General features: G+C 45.7%; 1 protein-coding gene across 5 annotated transcripts in view; it reads right to left on the bottom strand.

The window, feature by feature from the left end:
* Positions 1-20,345, bottom strand: part of LOC147615412 (acetolactate synthase small subunit 2, chloroplastic-like) — a 128,756-nt gene that overhangs the window by 61,616 nt on the left and 46,795 nt on the right. For 3 of the 5 annotated variants that reach the window (XM_086779515.1, XM_086779517.1, XM_086779519.1), the window contains 3 exons: positions 13,246-13,368; positions 12,982-13,134; positions 12,807-12,872 (listed from right to left, as the gene is read on the bottom strand). In XM_086779515.1, the coding sequence (XP_086635641.1) occupies positions 12,807-12,872; positions 12,982-13,134; positions 13,246-13,368 (342 nt within the window). Of the gene's footprint in view, positions 1-2,222; positions 2,305-12,806; positions 12,873-12,981; positions 13,135-13,245; positions 13,369-20,345 lie in introns of all 5 variants that reach the window. The other 2 variants (XM_086779516.1, XM_086779518.1) reach the window with 2 other exon arrangements.

The raw sequence follows: 20,345 nt of genomic DNA, 5'->3' as shown, positions 1-20,345 counted from the left end.
TACAGGTGGTAGCACGTGACCAGGAGGCTAGATACATGTGGATTAGACTGCAGCTCTAAACAGACAGGGTGTTATACATTGCTCTATGCTAGTTCTCTCCTAGAAAATCGAGATATGCCATGACAACAGAGGAGGAGAGTAGAGGGGAGGAGGAGGACACACGACCATTGGGAGAGTCACCATATGCAGCCCTTTCAGAGGAGATCATACACTACTCCAACCTAGGGGAAGTCCTCCTTATGGGGGACTTCAATGCACGGACACAGAGCTGACAGTGCGACATTTATGATTTCAAGTACCCCGAGGTGATGCACACACTACAGGTGGAGGACACGGGATCTTGCAAGGTGTCAGAGGACATGGGGCCGGATAGCACCAGATATGGTCATCACTTACTTGAGCTAGGAGCACGACACCATCTTGTTATTTATAACGAGATGAGACAGTGGCAGGATTCAGGAGCACTGACATGCTTTCCATGATCGAGGGGGGGGGGGGGGGGCACAATGGACTACATCATGGGGTCCATGGAGACCACACAGGCAGTGACATCTTTTACCATCCCCCCCTGTCCTATTGGTGCGGATCACACGTACCTCTTACTGTCACTGGCGAGCTCCACACAAGCACCCACACAACCCACACAGGCATCGCATACAACTTTTTACTTCACCCATGACTTGGCAGACATATATGAGCATCATTTATATGATGGGCTACTCCAAATGGATCCCCTGTCACCTCTAGACACACTCACCACCCAGCTGTCATCTCTACTACATATGGCTGCCACCCACAGCTTCCCCCATCATACACACATTGCACACATAGATAGATCTGGGAGCATGCCCCAGAATCGGTGGTATGATGATGAGTGCAGAGAGCTATATAGACACCTCCGTGCCTAGAGAGCACTGCGGACCATTACACAGAGACAGGTGAGCCGACAGATGAGGACACTCACACGCCGTTAAGAGGTGTGCATATGAGAAGGCACAGTACTAGGATATATACCACCTACTCATGAGCAGAGATGCAGCCACTGCATGGCGCACTAAGAGAAAGCCTCGCCCTCATACCCCGATTGAGGATCCACACACATGGCACACATGCAAAGAGCCTCTACCATATCCCTAAACAGTCGCCCATACCACAGCCACAGGAGTCCCGCCCTACCACCTCTACTTTCTTTACCGCCTCGATGGTAGAGAGAGCTATCCGCCAGTTAAAGCATGGGAGATCAACGGATGGATTCATACATAGACCTAGATACATGGATGTGTACATGCTCACAGTGCCCGAGTGGCGATTGGCCAGCTCAGAGTGTCATCATTCCAGCTTGAGATTGAGGTAGGTAGGGCAGCACGGATCCCCAGAGCAGAGAGGATATGCAGACTATGCTAGGAGGAGGTTGAGAGTGAGGAACATTATGTATGCAGATGCAAAGCATACAGTGTCATTAGAGAGAGATACACCACCATCTTCAGTGGACATCCCTCACTCCGCCAAATCATGAAGTCTGCAAACCTGCGCAGATTTGGCCAGTTATTGCTAGAGACACAACGCCAGAGAGACACTGATAATACGGACTCATACCACAGGGAGAGGTGGGCGACAGCTCCAGCTCACTGATTTCTTCCAGAGATCTATCCCAGTGCCTACCCTGACACAAGAGGGGGTTACACTTCAGCGCGCTGCGGACCTCCGAGCCAGACAGAGACCGAGAGCACCAGGCTACCAGACTCCCAGACTACATGAGAGGGAGATCACAGAGATACGGGCTCGACATCAGCACCATATCCAGGAGCGGCTAGCTCACTTACACTCACACCCGGAGATCATGCTCCGAGGTATTTTCGCCTCGCCATCGCCTATGTATCACATATTACACCCCCATTATGGTACTGGTTGGAGCTAGGCAGATCTGCATTGCATTCTTGTATACCCTACGCATATAGGTTGCATACTGAGCCTCTAGCAGTAGTGCTCCATCCATCACACCCCCCCACTAGCTCAGTACTTTCATAGTTTATTTCATGTTCGTTTTGTCCTTTTTTTTCTAGACATCCAGAAGACATTGACAGTTGTACATTGATTTGTCTCATAGGTCGAGTTCGGTCTCTAGTAGATGTAAATACAGTTCTCTCTCTCTCTCTCTCTCTCTCTCTCTCACACACACACACACACACATGTACGTTGCAGGAAACATAGAAAGAACTCACCCGAAGGTGTCCCGCTCGCATCTTCCTCCTAGAGAGGCTCTAATACCACTATCAAATCTCGAGATCTCTCCAAGAAGGAAACCTGCAATACAAGCCATGAAACACAAGACTAAACAACAAACCCTAACCCTAGAAGGCAAGGCAGAAGAAACATATCTGGGTGTAGGCATACTCGTCACCCAACCATGACAGCCATGAGCAAGGCTCACAATCTTGGCCATCCCCACCGAGCCACGAGCTAGAGCGTCATGCTCTCATGAGTACCCTGCCATCGTCCTCATCTGGTGTCTCACCCGGGGTTGTCCCCCAAGGACGACGGCCTCCTGCGCGATGGTGCTCCTGCTCCACGCGCTCTGCACTCCTTTGCTCCATCCGTCGGTGTGTGCCCAACTCGTACCCCTCCCCGCAATAAATAGGGAAGGAACACCCAAAAAGCACACACTATCAATAGTGGACCAAAAAGCACATGTCCGCCCACAACATATCACACTCTAGCCCGTCAATCTGCCTCCCCCTAGCATGCACATGACAATAGATGCCCTACCAAAGCATTGAAAACCATCACACCATATGAGGCATGGCACGAAAGGAAACCTAAAGTTGATCACTTTAGAGTTTTTGGATGTATAGCATATGCACATGTACCTCAGCAGTTGAGAGGTAAGCTTGATGACAAAGTAGCTAAGTGCATATCTGTGGGTTATAGCAGTGGCAATAAAGGGTACCGTCTCTTTAATCCTTCCATACAAAGGATTTTGGACAGCAGAGATGTTGTATTTGCTGAAAATTCAGACCAACCATTGGTTGAATTTTTTGGACAGTCACCTTCGGGCCCACATAACATGTTTGAAGGACTTCTCCGTTGGGAATTGATAGATCAGCCATCGAGTTTGCCCAATGGACAGCATTTGGGTGCTCAAAATCAGCCCATGGTGAGCTCATTACACCTCAAAATGTGGAGGAAGAAGTGGAGCAAGAGCGGACAGCGATGGAGGAGGCTAGAGTTGTGCCTCGTTGGCTGCTACGCACTTTACAGGAGAGCAAACATTCAGCTCCACTTGGTAGCAGAACACGGGCTGGTTCACGTAATGCAAGAGAACACACACATGTTGCTTCCATGAGTACACTTTGTGATGCAAATGAGCCAGATTCATTTGAAGAGGCTCATGAGAACGAGCATTGGATGCAAACCATGCAAAATGAGATGGATTCTATCCATAAAAACAGCACTTGGGATTTGGTAGACTTGCCTGCTAGCAAGAAGTCCATTGGCACAAAGTGGGTTTACAAGTTAAAAAGAAAGTCTGATGGTACCATTGACAGGTACAAGGCCAGGCTAGTGGCCAAAGGATATGCCCAACAAAAAGGCATTGATTATGATGAGACTTTCGCACCTACTTCTCATATGGCCACGGTTAGATGTGTTGTTGCATTGGCTGCCCATCATGGATGGAAAGTGCATCAGTTGGACATAAAATTAGCTTTTCTCAATCAGGATTTGCAGGAAGAAGTGTATGTAAATCAGCCCATTGGTTTTGTGATACATGGTCATGAAAACAAAGTATGCACGCTTCGAAAAGCACTTTATGGTCTCAAACAAGCTCCTCGAGCTTGGTATGAGAAGATACATACTTATTTGACCACACAGGGATTTTGCAGTAGTCCAACGGAGAGCACCCTTTATGTCAAGGAGTATTATGGCACTTTGATTTTGCTCATTCTTTATGTGGATGACATGTTACTAACTGGGAATGATATGGATAAAATTTCAGCATCCAAAGCTGAATTGCAATCGTCATTTGAGATGACAGATTTGGGATTGTTGCATTATTATTTGGGCATACAATTTGTGCAGAGAGATGTTGGGATTTATGTACACCAAACAAACTACATTCAAAAGCTGTTGAACAAATTCGGGTTTCAAGATTGTAAGCCCATCTCTACTCCGATGGAGCCAGGGCTGAAATTGAGCATGTATGATGTTGGAGAGCCTTTTGATATGAGTGTTTACAGCCAAGCAATGAGCTGCCTCATATATTTATGCAACACATGCCCAGATATTCAGTTTGGGGTTACCCAGTGTAGCAATTTTATGCACAACCCAGGTACAAAGCATTGGCAAGCACTGAAGTGGATCTTCCGCTATCTTTAGGGCGCCCTGGATCTTGCGTTGGTATATCTCAGGGGGGGCATCTTGTAGTTACATGCTTACAGTGATTTGGACTGGGCTGGTGACTATGATACACGGCAGTCCACCAGTGGGAATTGTTTCTTTTTGGGGCATTCATGCATATCATGGTTGATCAAAAAGCAGCCCATTGTTGCCACATCTACTTGTGAGGATGAGTATAGGGCAGCCTTTACAGCCACAGGAGATTGTGTATGGCTGAGGAGATTGATGACTGATCTTTGTGAGTGTCAGCAGACACCCACCACCATACTCATTGACAGTCAGAGTGCTATAGCTGTGGCACGAAACCCAGTGTTTCATGCACATACTAAGCACATAGAGATTCATTATCACTATGTCGGGGAGAGGATTCATGGAGGGGAGATCTCATTATCTTACTGCTCTACACAGGACAATGTTGTAGATCTGTTCGCGAAGGCGTTGCCTCGAGAAAAGTTTGAAACTTTCTGCAAAGCTTTAGGCTTACTCTCCTACAAAGAGTGATTTGCTCAGACCTTGTAAAAGTTCCCATTGCCACTATAGGGGGGATTTATTGGCATATATGCTATGACTTATGCCACTTATGATATGTAGTGCCACATGTGACACGGGCTAACCAAGGGAACTTTTCTCCCTTTGGGGTTTTCCCCTTGGATATTAGGTGTGAAAGGACACCACACTCATTATGTGTATTTTGATATTATGGAGTCAACTCACTTGCTCCACATCTTTGTATCCTATCTACTTTGAGTAGCTATCACCATCTCTCACTCTCTTGAGAGCTTGCTGCTATGTACATCGCTGGGGGTGTGTGTTCTCTGTTTCTCTGAAACCGTAACCCCCAACACGTCCCAAGACTGACGGTGATTACTCCCCGTCAAAACCCACACCCTAGACTCTTCGAATGGAGGGCAGTTCTGATAGCTTCGCTTCCCATAGAGATAAGATATGCGGATTGCTTCATGGAACATCCAGGGTTTGGGGGGGCCTCAGTGCCTTTTTAGAGGCATGGCATCCTTAGAGGAGAGCTTCATAGCGCAACAGTTGGGGGACCCATTGATGTTCTCTTCCTCAAAAAGCACCATCTTTCAAAGGGGCGTACTCGCCGCTGCGAGGAGATTCTACCGGGCATGAGTCACACTTTCTGGTCTCCCTCTTTTGGCCTCTCCGGGATGCAAGCGGGAGTTTGTATTTTTGTCAACAAGCAGCTATAGCCGGCAGTAGTTGGCTCAGGCACCATTGACACTGGTCGGGCTCATGGGCGATGCCCAGCTCATTGGTGACCATCAGGATTGGAGAGGACTGTGTGGGCTTTTTAAATGTATATGCGCCAAACACCACTCTGCAGGCAGAGCCACCTTCTGGATTACAGTTCGCCAATCCCTTCCACAAGCCAACTTTTTCTGTACGGGTCGGGACTTTAACATGATAGAGTCAGCAGAGGAGAACACGCATATGCACAAACTTGGATGACTCTCCTAGTAGATCCATGCACTGAAGTGTAAATCGATCCCCATTCTCTTTATCTCATCCAATGAAATTATTTTACTTTTGAAACTGAAAAATAGTATTGCCCGATTTCCCTTCACAAAAAGCTCCACCATCAACATTAGCTGCAGACTCGTCCAACCTAGATCAAACAATTGTGCATTCATATAACACAAAAAATGTGGCATAAACTGAAAATAAGTATTGCCCGATTTGCCTTCACAAAAAGCTCCACCATTAACATTAGCTGCAGACTCATCCAGCCTAGATCAAACAATTGTACATTCATATAACACAAAAAATATGGCATCAAGGTGGTTAGAAATGTTAGCTACAATACACACAATACATGTTTGATACGAGTACAGAAAGTACTGATAGTTTGGCATCAAGGTGATTAGAAATGTTAGCTACAAAACATGTTCGATACAAGTACAGGAAGTACTGATAAGATAAGATTTGTTAAATACGTCACAGTAGTTTGAATAGTATAATCATAAAATATGGTATACTCGGACGGGTGAGCTTGCGCTGCTGATTTTCCGCCCCTCCGCTGCCCCCGCCTGCCACTCTGCAGCCCCCCGCCTTCCCTCCTGCTGCCCCCGCCTGTGCCCTCTTGCTACTCCCGCTAGCCCTCCTGCTGCTCCCACCAGCCCTTCTACAGCCCCCGCCTGCACTCTGCTGCCTTCTCCTGCCTTTCTTCAGCCCCCGCCAGCCCTTCTGCTGCCCCCGCCTGCCCCTCTGCTGCCCATCTGCAGTCCTGCCCCTCTGCTGCCCCCACCTGCCCCAGTGCCTTTGCTATCCCAGCTGCTCCCGCCTTTGCCCCCCTCTTTTGCACCCGCCTCTTTATCAGCAGCAGTTTTATCTGGATTCAAATTTGCCGCCCATTTTTTTGATTGGCTTTATGGCTTCTTCTGCCGCAGCCAATCTTTCGTCACCCCCACTGGCAGGGAGAATCATCAATTTTTCACAAGACGAGCTCACCTCTCTTCAGCACGATATTGACCATGACGTCCAGACCACTCTTGTTGCGAGAGTTTATGGTTCCCATCCCTCTAGTTCGCAGGCCCGTGAATGGCTTATAGCAACTCTCCCTTCGGAGCTGATTGTGCACTTCCAAGATACTCGTTTGCTTGGTCAAGGCTTCTTCCAAGTGGACTTTCATTCTTCAGAAACTACTTCTCAGGTTTTGGCTGGCAGCCCCTTCCCTCTTGGTCCTAGGAAGATTTTCTTCTTTCAGTACCAGGTGGGCTTTGATCCACTGGCGGAGGATCAACACCTTACCCCGGTCTCAATACGGATCCCTGCTCTTCCTCGGTCCTATTGGAAGCTTTTAGCTTCCATAGGGGCATCCTATGGCCAAGTTCTAGAGGTACCAGTCCTTCCGAGCTCTCCCGCCTCAGCTTCCGCGGCCGTTACCGCCACTCTTGATGGTGTACCCCGGGTCCTTATGCTTGTTCCTAATCCATCAATTACTGATGATCATGTTATGCTTCAGACCTAACGGATCTCATTTCCGCCAGAGGATGGAGATTGCAAGGCAGACCTGACCAGTGCGGATTTGTCGTCGACAAGGTCACATTGCTAGAGATTGTCCCAGATCGAGGGGCCATGCTAGGAGGCGGCGTGGTCTTGCCCATCAGAGGCCTTCTGCAATTGCCGATACTCCAGTTGCTCCTTTGCCACAACATACCACACAGCATTGGGTTGTGGTTAGGGATGGTAGGCACCCTCGGACCCCCGTACCTGCCCCTTTACCCACACCCCTTATGAACCACCCTAACCCCTATGCAGCTCTTGTCTCACCAGATGTTCATCCTTCTTTGCAGGATGAGGCTTTGCAGGCACATGATCTGGATCCTTCACAGAAGGATGCTGCATTACAGTTACAAGATGATTGTACCCTTGAGGATGATGTTGCGCATTCGCATTGTCATGGTACCTCTCTAGTTCTAAGGACTAGCCCTGGCTTTTCCCCGGAGTGGGAGAGAAAGGTAAGGTTTACATCGTCAGATTTTCCCTCCCTTACCTATGCGAGACGTACTTCCGCCTCTAAAGGAGCTCCTTCGTCGACCACGAGGTCGTTCCTACTCTCAATTCTTCTTATGAGGATTGTCTCTTGGAACATTCAAGGTCTTGGGGGTTTTTTTCCGCGTTGGCAGAATCAAATTGTAAACACCTAGCTCCATTGTGCAATCACAGGTGGACCTATGGATGTATTGCTCTTGCAAGAGCATCAACTAGATGCTAGCTAGTGTGGGAGATCAGGAACACAATCCCAAAAAACTGCGTACATCATGCACGGTCCTCAAATCTGGCCAATTGAGAATTGCTTTGGAAATCTCTCACTACACTGATGCCTCTTGCCGACCACTGGATTATTGGTGAGAATTTTAACATGGTTGAGATGCCAACGGATAAAAGAGGTGGACATGAAGACTTGGTGCATCCTCTTGAAAGAGCGTCTTGGGAGAGGTTTATACTCTCCATTCATGGAAGATATTGTTGGCATGAGGATGACATTTTGAGGAGTTTATCCACTCTTCTTTATTCATGGTCTAACAGCAGAAGAGATGCAGGATGTATCTATGCACGGTCAGACAGATTTTATGTGGATGATTGGGTGCTTCATAGAGGTGGGCATACTTTTATTGCTACAGGCACCTGTAAATCGGATCATTGCCCAGTGGTTTTATGTATTAGAGATCCGAATTGCCATGAATCAGCACCCCCATGTACGCATCCCTGATCATTTGTTTTCAGATGCAGAGCTATCGCAGCGTAAGCTTGATATTTGGAGATCTCATGACTTCTTACATGCCTCTCAAAGCCTGGCCTCTGCTCTCTGTGATATTAGTGACTTTTATCACACATGTGCCCTGTCTAAGAGGCAAGAGGCCTTGGATTTAGAAAGGGCTATTAGACGTAGATTGGCTGCCTTGCAAAAAGAGCACGAGAAACATCCTCATGCTCAATGGGTTGCAGATTCTTTATGTATTGTTAGGGCAGAACTTCATCACTGTCTTGAGCAGCGCGCGGAGTACCGTTTCCATGCCCAGGAATCCTTTTGGACACAGATGGGTGGCAGATGTAACAATCATTTCTTTGCTACTCACGGCCCATCTCATGCCAGAGATAGTGTCAGGCAGTTGCAGGATTCACATGGCACTCTTCACTCAGATCCTCTTATGATTAGACAGATTGCCACTGATTTCTATCGCCAACTTTGCTAAGCTGCACTCTGATTTGAGACAACGTACAGAGGAACGTTTGGAATGCATTGCCACATTTGATCACTGAGGAGATGTGTGCCGCTCTGGATGCCCCTTTAGCTCTATTATTATATATCATAGTTGCAAAGGCCATGAGCATCTTTCTCCACTCCACTGCTGGTATTTCGAGATTGAGGTTGCCTCTTCGTAGTCAAGAGGAATTGGTTGACTCTGAGTTAGCTGATGACACAGCCATGTTCTTGGGGGCTTCACATATATGCTTATCATTCTTCCGGGTAGCACTAGAGGAGTTCTGTTTGGCAATAGGGACACTCATTAATTGGCACAAATCTGTTGGTTTTTGGGTTAGTGATTCAGCGAGAGTTGATTGGGGTGCAGAGCTTGGTTTTACTTGGATCAACAAAGGATGCACTGCTAGATATTTGGGATGCCAAGTTGGGATTGATATTTCTCCTATAGAATAGTTTGCTCTGGTACTTATCAGTATCCGGAAGCTCCTCCATTGGAGCTCCAGGAGATTAGATTAAGCTTCCAGTGCTTTGGTAGCTAATCAGGTATTGCTTGCCTCAGCTTGGTTTATTGTCTCTTGTTGGTGCTTCTCTCGTGCGTGCATTGGCCAATTGCAGAGATTGATCCGCAATCTTCTTTGGTCGGCGGGTTTGGATGGCACCTCAGACACCCGTGCCAGGGTAGCTTGGCTCACAGTTATTCAGCCCAAACAAGAGAGGGGCTTGAATATTATAGATCCGGATATTCAATGCAAGGCGTTGCTTTGCAACCTTGTGGTCAGAGGTTTCCTACCAGGCACTGAGCCTTGGAAGGATTTTTTCTTGTCTCTGATTTCTGGATGTACACCCAGGGTCGGGAGAGACTGGATGCCCAGCACACGTTTTTTGTTCACAGAGGCTGATTTCAGCGCACCATCTTCCCCTCTTATTGCAGCCATTGTCAAAGCATGGAGAAGCATGAGATCTTTTGTGCGACAAAGGCCTACTAGGTCTTTGGATGAGGCTAACCAACAACCTATTATGTGGAACGAGCTCATTAGGGATGAGGCTGGTCAGCCACTTGGTGCATCTCGTTATATGCAGTGGTCAGGATGGGAGAGATGTGAACACACAGTTCTTGCTTGGAAGACCTTTAAGAGTCTTCCGGAGGATCGGAGAGCTGCATCCATTCAGCATCTTAGGGACTCTCGCATTCGTATTGATCAGATTGATGCAGCTATTCCGCATGAGTGGTTTTCTGGGACCTTTCACGAAGACCATCATCCGAGTTGGCTTGGAGCTTTTACGAGGATAGGCATACCTCTGCAGGTTATTGTTATATATCATAGTTGCAGAGGCCATGAGCATCTTTCTCCACTCCACTACTAGTATTTCGAGAATGAGGTTGCCTCTTCGTAGTCAATAGGAGTTGGTTGACTCTGAGTTAGCTGATGACACAACCCTGTTTTTGGAGGCTTCACATATATGCTTATGTTCCTCCGGGTAGCACTAGAGGAGTTGTCTTTGGCAGCAGGGGCACTCATTAATTGACACAAATCTGTTGGTTTTTGGGTTAGTGATTCACCGAGAGTTGATTGGGGTGCAGAGCTTGGTTTTACTTGGATCAGCAGAGGATATACTGGTAGATATTTGGGATGCCAAGTTGGGATTGATATTTCTCCAGCACAGCAGTTTGCTCCGGTACTTATGAGTATCCGGAAGAAGCTCCTCCATTGGAGCTCTAGGAGATTAGATTTAGCCTCCAAGGCTTTGGTGGATAATCAGGTTTTGCTTGCCTCAGCTTGGTTTATTGCCTCTTGTTGATGCTTCTCTCGTACGTGCATTCGCCAATTGCAGATATTGATCCGCGATTTTCTCTGGGATGGCACCTCACAGACTCGTGCCAAGGTAGCTTGGCTCACAGTTACTCGGCCCAAAAGAGGGGGGCTTGAATATTATCTATCCGGATGTTCAGTGCACAGCGTTGCTTTGCAAATTTGTGGTCAGAGGTTTCCTACCAGGCACTGAGCCTTGGAAGGATCTTTTCTTGTCTCAGATTTCCGGATGTACACCCAGGGTCAAGAGAGACTGGATGCCCAGCACACGTTTTTTGTTCACAGAGACTGATATTAGGGCACCATCTTCCCCTCTTATTGTTGCAGCCATTGTCAGAGCATGGAGAAGCATGAAATATTTTTTGCGAGAAAGGCTTCCTAGGTCTTTGGATGAGGCTGACCGACAACCTATTATGTGGAACGAGTTCATTAGGGATGAGGCTGGTCGGCCACTTGGTGCATCTTGTTATATGCAATGGTCAGGATGGGAGAGATGCGCATACACAGTTCTTGCTTGGAAGACCTTTAAGAGTCTTCCGGAGGATCGGAGAGTTGCATCCACTCACCATCTTAGGGGCTCTCGCATGCGTATTGATCAGATTGATGCAGCTATTCCGCATGAGTGGCTTTCTGGGACCTTTCAACGGAGACTATCATCCGAGTTGGCTGGGAAATTTTTCAAGGATAGGCATACCTCTGCAGGTCATTGCTCTCCCGGGCCGTGAGGATACAGATTGCCTCATTTATTCTATCATGCCTAGTGGGAGATTGAGATGTAGTATGGAGGAGATCATCCCAGATACTAGGCTTAGTCCACTGAGGATAGTTGGTCGCTCGGGGAAGCACTGTTTCATTGACCCTTCTCCTCAGATAGTGACTCATGGCTCTTGGTGTTTGTGGCTATATGGTGGCAGTCCTATCAGATATCTTTAGTGAGATCCAAGAGAGTGGGAGTGGATTGATGCCTTCGATCCTTTGAAAAGCCTTTCTTTTTTCAGTTTCACTGTCCAGAATGCCAGGCTTCTCCTCACTCGACAGATGCATAGCATCCCTACTCTCAAGCCTCATTGAGAAAGCTATGATATTTCTCCAGTGATACAGAGCAGATATTGGCATAGACTTTGGCACCTATACAGAAGGAGCCAGATCTCTCATTTCTTTTGGTTATTCTTACATGGTGGTCTCCCCACCAATCAGTGGAGATCGGTTTTCGGTGTAGCACCTTTCTGTCCTAGGTGTGCGGCAGATTCTAAGACTATACAACATTGTTTATTGGGATGCAGCACTGCACAACAGATTTGGGGTTCTGGAGCCCAACTTATGGGCAAATTGAGTGGCCGAGCTATGCATGTGACTTGGGGGGCAGTTGCTTGGCTCTCCCAGTCCGGTCCGTAGCTTTTTTATGAGGGCAGTGGTACAGATTCTCGTATTTTCATTCGAAGAGGTATTGCCCAGCATGGTTTATTGCAGGATGTTCCTCACTCTGATTATACACCCCCTAGACAGAGGATTGACACCAGTTGGGAGATTGATGCCAGTATTACAACATGGCAGATCTGGAGAGCTAGATGCACGGAGGCTATTGAGGGTGTCCAAATTTTTGGGTCTCAGTGCATTAGTACTATATGGGGTGATATCATCCATACTCTTATGGCTACTTGGGCTCGCATGCAGGGGCCCACTCGTTCTGCGCAGGAGAAGTGCGTGATATTTATGCGGGAGTGGGACCATGGCATCTTCTTTTGCTCTAGTACCACAGGTGCAACTACGTGTGGCATACACCCAAGCACATGTAGATCTACATGGCACGCTGCAGGGTTGGTTAGACTAAATACAAAATAAATCACCATTTCTCAATTGTGGATGATTACCTCAACAATTCCATATTCATGTAGAAGGCGTTGCAAAGCTGCTGTCTTTTCCAAGTCACCCGTCAACTGGAAAAATGAGTTTAATGTAAGAGCAATGGCAATTTAATCCTCAGAAAATTCCATTTATTACAAACACATAAGTTCTTAGGACCGTTTGGATATGGTCAATGCATGCCTCCAATGTGATTGACTGATCTGACACGTCAACTGGCTTTGCGCGAAAAATGCTTGCAATATCAAGTATGTCCCTTCGTACTTTTGAAGAAGCCTCAATTTTCATCAAAACCAACTCCCTTTCTGCAAAAGGTGTGTGTGTCAAGTCTTGTACCTGCCACATTCGCAAAAACCTAATCATTAACGATAATGCAAAAATAGTTGCAATCTATCCCTCTGTTCTTCTTTTCCGATCATAAGAGGACATTCCCAACAATAAAAGTACCTTCAATACGTCTACTTCTTTTAGAAGCTGGGTCAGCAACTTGTTTATAGAGTTATCAGTGCCGGGTACAACAGTGGTTATACGTGACACTCCAGGCTCCTCTGCTGGACCCACTGCTAGGCTCTACAAGAGCCAAAAGTAGAAACAAAAGCTGCATGTGAGCAGATTCCCAAAGCTAACAAGTAGGTGCCAGCCCAAGCCGTACACAAATCAGTCACCTTTATTCATGTTTTGAAAGAATGGTTTATTTTGTGGCAAAGCATAGGCATTTAGAATTCAATGCAATCATTTCATGAAAAACTACAATTCAGCCATTTGTGAGTTTGTATTAGTTTGTATTCTTTAAACCCTAGTTTTTCATCTATAGTTCCATAGTGGCTACGTTCCATTTTGCAAAGAGACGATTTTGTTAACATATTAGCCAACAAAATGGACCACATATGATCCCCCTATGATGGCACTCCAGTGCAAGAAATGGGATTTGAACACGTGACCTCTCAGATGAGGAGCCCAATGTGTAAACCTTTACGCCAGCTCTCCTGAGACAAGCAAACACTTAAATAGATAGAAAGATAGATAGATAGATAAATCGATATAGAGAAGATGGATAGATATATTAACGTCTTCAAAAGACCCACAGAGTCAATGAAACCAAAAATGTAGTACAATGTATCAATGATGAATCTGAACCATGGAAAAGGAAAAAACAAAATGTACAAAACTCGCTACATAAGCTAAAATATCCATGTGATGCTACATGATGACAAGGTATAGTAATACAAGAACACCATCCTCCTCCAAAATAGAACGCAAAAGAAAGAAGTATTAAATGTCTGCAAAACATCCAAGGGTCTATGAGGCCAAAAAACATTACAAAATGAGGTAATTGAATCGTGGAAAAAGTAGCCACTTGGCTCAAATAAGATTAAAACTACCATATGTGGTATGATTATCGTGGGGGAGACCTCCATGATCTCATAGATGCTCTTTATGTCCACCTCCAATTTTTCTTTCACTATTTTTTTGGTGGGGGGGGGGGGGGGGGGGGGTGGCGTGTGGTGATTTCCTTATGTCTCCTTAAGATCTCACGGATCTAAAGTTGTTGTATGGATGGTTGCCTAATGTACAAACATCTAGTGCACTGTAGCTCATGCCCTCTATCTAGAGTGACCCCAGAGGGATGTGATATATTTGATGGTGCATGTGTGCACCCTCTCTTGGTTGCAAAGAGAGAAAAAAATAACATTATATTAGCATCTATGAAAAACTGTGATTGATACACACACACATACTCTTTTTTTTTGGTAATATCCAATGCAGTATATCTCTCCGAAATGGAGAGTATCCCAAAGATCAGAAACATAAAAAGAAAAGCTCTATGCAAGAAGCATCCATATCACCCTCATGGCAGGCATCATATAAGGATTGCCGCAATGAGGCTCGGAAAGATTCATATGACTCGTGATTTTGCCGACCCAAGTATGCCAAATTATGCTCACTCCAGATTGTCCAAAGAGCTCAATATCTCACCCAAGAGAGAAACAGTGAGTATTGAGACAAAGACCTCATAAATCTGCCAAAGAGCCAGAAATGTTTCCCAAATCTGTGACTTGGGAAACAGAGCCGAAGATAATCTGAAATTCTCCCGAGGATGATCCTAGAACACGGGCAGTGCCAAAGCAAATGAAGAACAGTCTCTGAAGGAGCCTGACATCTTAAACATGTGGATGGTGCAATGCGATGTTTAGCAAGTGTGACCCCCACCGACAATGTGCCTGTCATACATCTCCAAAGAAAAAGTCTTTGTTTCAATGGCATTTTACACTTCCATAACATCCCGAGATTCTTCCGCCACCATGAGAGGGGCTTCCTTATATGCCACAGAGAATTAGCATGTTGCTGAATCCATGGAGCAGGCTGAAGAAGCCTGTAAGCTTTGATGGAGGTTAAGGCGGGAAGAGGAACAGGATGAGTGCATGTAGCAGAGGGTTGCAATTGCCAATCCGTAAGCCTGTTTGTGTCAGCCACAGGAGGAACAGGTAGAAAAGGATGTAATAAATCAGCAATTTTCTTCCATATAGACCTATGATGCATTCCCAATGCATAGGAAGCAGTGGCCTGAGGAAAAGATAAGACATAGCCCTGATCATCTACCACATCATGTATGTATCTAATTCCCAATTTCATGAGATTGTATGCCCGAACAGGTTCCTGTAAAGCAAGTGGAATGTCAAAGATGGCACTCCAATGAATACTTTCTTTCCTCATTGAGTTTGTCCCCGAGCAATTATCAGGAGCCCATTTGACCTTAGAAAGTACTTGTTTCCAGTCAAGTATCAGAGCAGTAGAGAAAGGACAGCTAGGTATCTTCCCTACAAATCTTCCAATGACAACCTCCCAATGATCAGTAATCCAATGACCATAAGCAGAAGTCCTCATGTTGACACACATGGATGCTAGCATACAAGTCCATGGCTGTTGTTGGCGGAAAAAAGTATGCAGCATAGTCGCCTTCCTTGCAAGTACATGATATCGTATATTGAGGACATTAAGTCCACCATGCATCCTAGGAGAGCACACCATTTCCATCTTCATCAGTCTCAATGCTTTCACAACAGTTTTTGTCCTCCATAACATCTCCATAGCTTGAGACATAAAGGCTGAAATATCCCTGGAGGACCAATGCAGCAGAGGCAAGTAGAACTGGACATAGGACATTACAATGGACTGTACTATTCTGAGCCTGACATGAAGAGGCCAAGTAGAAATCTTCCAGTATTCCAGTTTATGTTGAAGTCTTTGAAAGATCCATTTTAGCTGCTGCTTCCTGGTGATATGCCATCCTATGGGATATCCCAAATGCCTGATTACATCTTTGGAATGCACCACCTGACCCGGCCTAAGAATAGAATGCCAGTCACATTGTTTCAAGAGAAGTAATTTAGATTTGTCAAAATTGACATGCAATCCCGCTGCCAAGCCATACAATGAAAGAGTGGTCATAAGCATTTGAACTTCCCGGGAAGAATTCTGTGGCATAAAGAAGGAGTCATCAGCATATGCTTGTGCCAAAAAAGATGCAGCTCCAGGGATTTTAAGACCAGTCATCTGTCCTGTGTTTGTAAGATGATCAAGATACATTAAAAGGGGATGGGTCGCAATGGCATATAAGAGAGCACTAAGAGGACAGCCCTGTCTAACTGATCGACCCAATGTCCATGACCGAGACAGATGACCCCCAAGAATGCACTGAGAAGTAGAGCCAGAATAAAGCCAGTAAACTGCATTTGCCATCTTGGGACCAAAGCCCAACTTGGTCATGATTTGAGAAATAAAATCCCATTGAACAGTATCAAATGCCTTAGCAATATCCACCTGCAATATAAGCACATCTTGATGCGAATACTTAGCATATTCAATTGCAGTCAAGGCATTGGATATATTGTCATGGATTTGTCTTCGCGGCACAAACCCATACTGATGAGGATGAAGTCCCACATCCAGTATCCTGTGAAGCCTATGCACAATCATTTTGCTAATGAGTTTGTAAACTACAGGCATCAAAGTAATAGGCCTCCAATCTGACATATGGTCACACAGATGTTTTTTGGGCACAAGTTTGACTATACCATGCTTCCAAGAGTGCGGCAACTGATTTTCTTGCGCCAGGCAACATTGATCATTTGCAAGAGGACTTCTTTCAAATCATCCCAAAAAGAAATATAAAATTCCACCGTAAGGCCATCCCAGCCAAGGGACTTGTATTTGCTGAGGTGGAACAATGCATTATCAAGTTCTGTGTCAGTAAAAGGTCTCTCCAAAGTAAGAGCTTCATCCATTTCCAATATTCCAAAAACATATTGGAGAAATTCAGTCCTAGCCTCAGTCATTTGATTTGATGGGAAACTAGGAGCGGAGAATAATTTCTGGAAATAATTCTGGCATTCATCTTGGAGATCAGAGAAAGAGTGCGTCCAAGAGCCATCTAGCTTCCTTACCCTTAGGCATGAGTTTTTCTTTCGAGTAGCATGCAAGCCCTGAAAAAAGGCTTTTGATGAGCAACCCTTATCCATGAGGGGCTTCATTCTTGCCCTAATCTGCCATTTGTGCAATTTCCTTCGATCATTAACAGTCAATTTAAACTGAGCATGTGAAAGGGAATCCTTTTCTGATTCAGAGAAGAGGCCTTAACTGAGAAAATTCAGTCAATTGTTGTGCTGTCCTTTTTGCCCATTTAACCTCATTTCTCCATTCAATCATATGCCAGTTACCATACTCCCTAATGACATTCTGCATACGAGAGACAAAGCTGTCCCAAGCATAATTCATGTCCTCCTGGGCATGCAAAGGCAAGGGATGAATTGCAAGTCTAATCATTTGCTGGAAATAGTGATGTCGGAAATAAGCCTGATTAACATGCAATAATCTACTGGAGAGGGGTGGCAAATCATCCAAAGGCATGCCAAGCTGCAAATTCATCCACAATGGGGCATGATCTGACAAGCCCAATGAGAAATCTATAAAGAGATGAGGGCTAAAATCTGCAAATTGTTGAGGGTAAAACAATTACCATCTGTCAAGCCTTGCCCAGTATGTAGTAAGTGCATTATGATGAAAAGTATATCCAGGCACTGACCCTTGGAGAAGCACCCATAAATCTTCAGCCTGCACAGAAAGAAGCATGATGTCCCATTTCTGCCTTTCCAATGATAGCATATGAGATCTTGAAGTGGTGTTATCTCTTGGCAGAGGGAAATTATTGAAATCTCCACAGATGAATGCATTGGATCTCCATGGATATCTGCATAAAGAATCCCATAATGAAGCCCTCATGGCAGAGGTATGGGAAGCATAGACTGATGCAAACTCAAGAATATCACCATTGACATTACATTGTATGACCATCCATCTGCCACTGCTGTCATTGAAGGCTAATTGAGGCTCCAGCTCATGTCTATACAGTATGCATACACCTGAGTAGGTAGTGGTACCAGCATAATATATATCATAACCGCCAAAATAAACATGATGACCAGCCATGGAGTGTTGATTATGCTCTTGCAAACAAACGATATCTGGCTGCATTTTATGTACATAATTCCATAAAAGCCTCCACTTTGAGACATTGCAGAGGCTCTGTACATTGTAGGTAAAGCACTTAAGTGTTTGAGGCATGAAAGAGGTATATACAGCAAAGTATCAGATATAATAAAAGACATCAGAGAGGCAAAGCCTCTGCCTGCATGGGCTGCATTCCATCATGACCCATAAAAGACATAGCATTATCCCCTTCTTCTGAATCACATATGGGGATGCCCTTCTTCAAAACCCCCACCCAATTTTGAACGACAGGAGCTGAAGTAGAAGCATGTCCTAGTAAGGGAGAAGAAGCATCCCATTGACGAGATTGAAGGGGGCGTTGCTTCAATACAACCACCTTCTTAGGTTGTTGAAAGCCATCCTGATCAATCCCCGCAGATTCCTTCATCTTCTTTTTTCCTTTATCTTTTCCTTTTCCAGCAAGTGACTGCATCTAATTGATTGGTTTGGCATTCTTTGCTCCATTTCTATTTGCTGTGTTAGCTTGCAAATTCTCATTCTTTTCCCGTGTCTGGGGCAGCAAGGCATTGGGAGGGGACTGATGCAGAACCATTGGGCATTCAGAGGCTAGATGCCCAAACTTGTGGCAGGCAAAACAAGCTCTTGCAAACACACCCCACTTTAATTCAAAATACTTTTTTCCCAATTGCACTCCCTCAACTTCCACTGCAATAGAAGGAGGGGTAGGTGTATCAGTGTCCCAGAGAATGCAGAACCTGTTACGGTTTCCCATGGGGCGTGGAGAACAAATGACCTGTCCCAAAGAAGCAGCCAGGCCAGGCAACTCTTCACGCATATAATCCGGCAAGTTAACAACCTCAACCCATACAGGACAATGATGTCGTATAAGACTTTGATAATCCTTGTTTGGGGACCAGGGCATAGCATGTACCATCTGCTTTCTGTAAAACCGGGGAGAGAATTCAAGAAGCCTCTGCTTGCACAAAGCATCTGATAAATGCACCTCATAAAAGCCTCTGGAAGCAAAATACACTCCCTCTACAAAGCATCCTCCAAGGATGGACTTAATCCACTGTGCCACATTACTGGCCGCTGGGATTCTTCCTGGAAAGAAAATTATAACTGCAGTTTGAGACAACTTCCTAAGAGGATTCACGAGGGACGGCAATTTCAATTTGTACGTGACCTCTGGAACCGGTTTGCCCCATTCCTGTCGTGACTGCTGAAAGTCATCCTTAATAAGGGTGTCAAAGACGTACTGAGCTTCCATAGTAAGTTCATCATCTTGTGATGCAGGCTCTGATAGGCGGCGCTTAGCATCTGCAGGTCTTTCTTTTCGAGCATATGTACAAAAATCCAAACCTGAAGCCATGATTGAAATAAGTGTACCTAGGGGTTACCTTCTCTGCAGCAGCCACACGGTTTACCATGGGTTCAGCAGCCAGAGCTAGATTGACACAGGGATATGCAGCATTGGCTATGCTAGAGAGACAGTGCCACCAGGCGCATTTTCAGGATCCCCGGACGAAGGGGTGGCTATTTGACACATTAGTCACACCGGCATTGATGTATGGAGCAGCACTATGGGCGCCAGGCCTCGCTACCCATTGGTGGACACAGATAGAGAGACCACAGGCCCTCATGATGGCACGCATGATACGCAGCAAACCGTCAGTACCTCATGACATTATCCGTGCAGAGTTTGCTGCGCCTCCTATGATGGTAGAGGCCATATTTCAGACTATATGCCTGCTAGACAGATTCAGAGAGATGCCACAGGACAGATTATCATACAGAGCTTTTCAGGCATCTAGACAGTTGGCTGAGGCAGGAGACAGAGGATCATGGTATGCACAGGTCACACATTGGTTCTCACAGCATGGCCTAGACATGGATCATCTACCACCATTCCAGTATGACAGGGATGCACCACATATCCGTCTCTCTCATAGTGAGAGGAACAGAGTATTGAGACAGGATCTATGGCAGCTCTATACACGAGAGACATGGATATCGCCTGCACAGCCTCTTCTACCGAA

The sequence above is a fragment of the Cibotium barometz genome, chromosome 40 (assembly GCF_041138505.1).
Source record: "Cibotium barometz isolate CiBa-2024 chromosome 40, ASM4113850v1, whole genome shotgun sequence".
NCBI lineage: Eukaryota > Viridiplantae > Streptophyta > Polypodiopsida > Cyatheales > Cibotiaceae > Cibotium > Cibotium barometz.
Note: the sequence above shows the minus strand (reverse complement) of the source record. Positions and strands in the feature narration are given on the sequence as shown.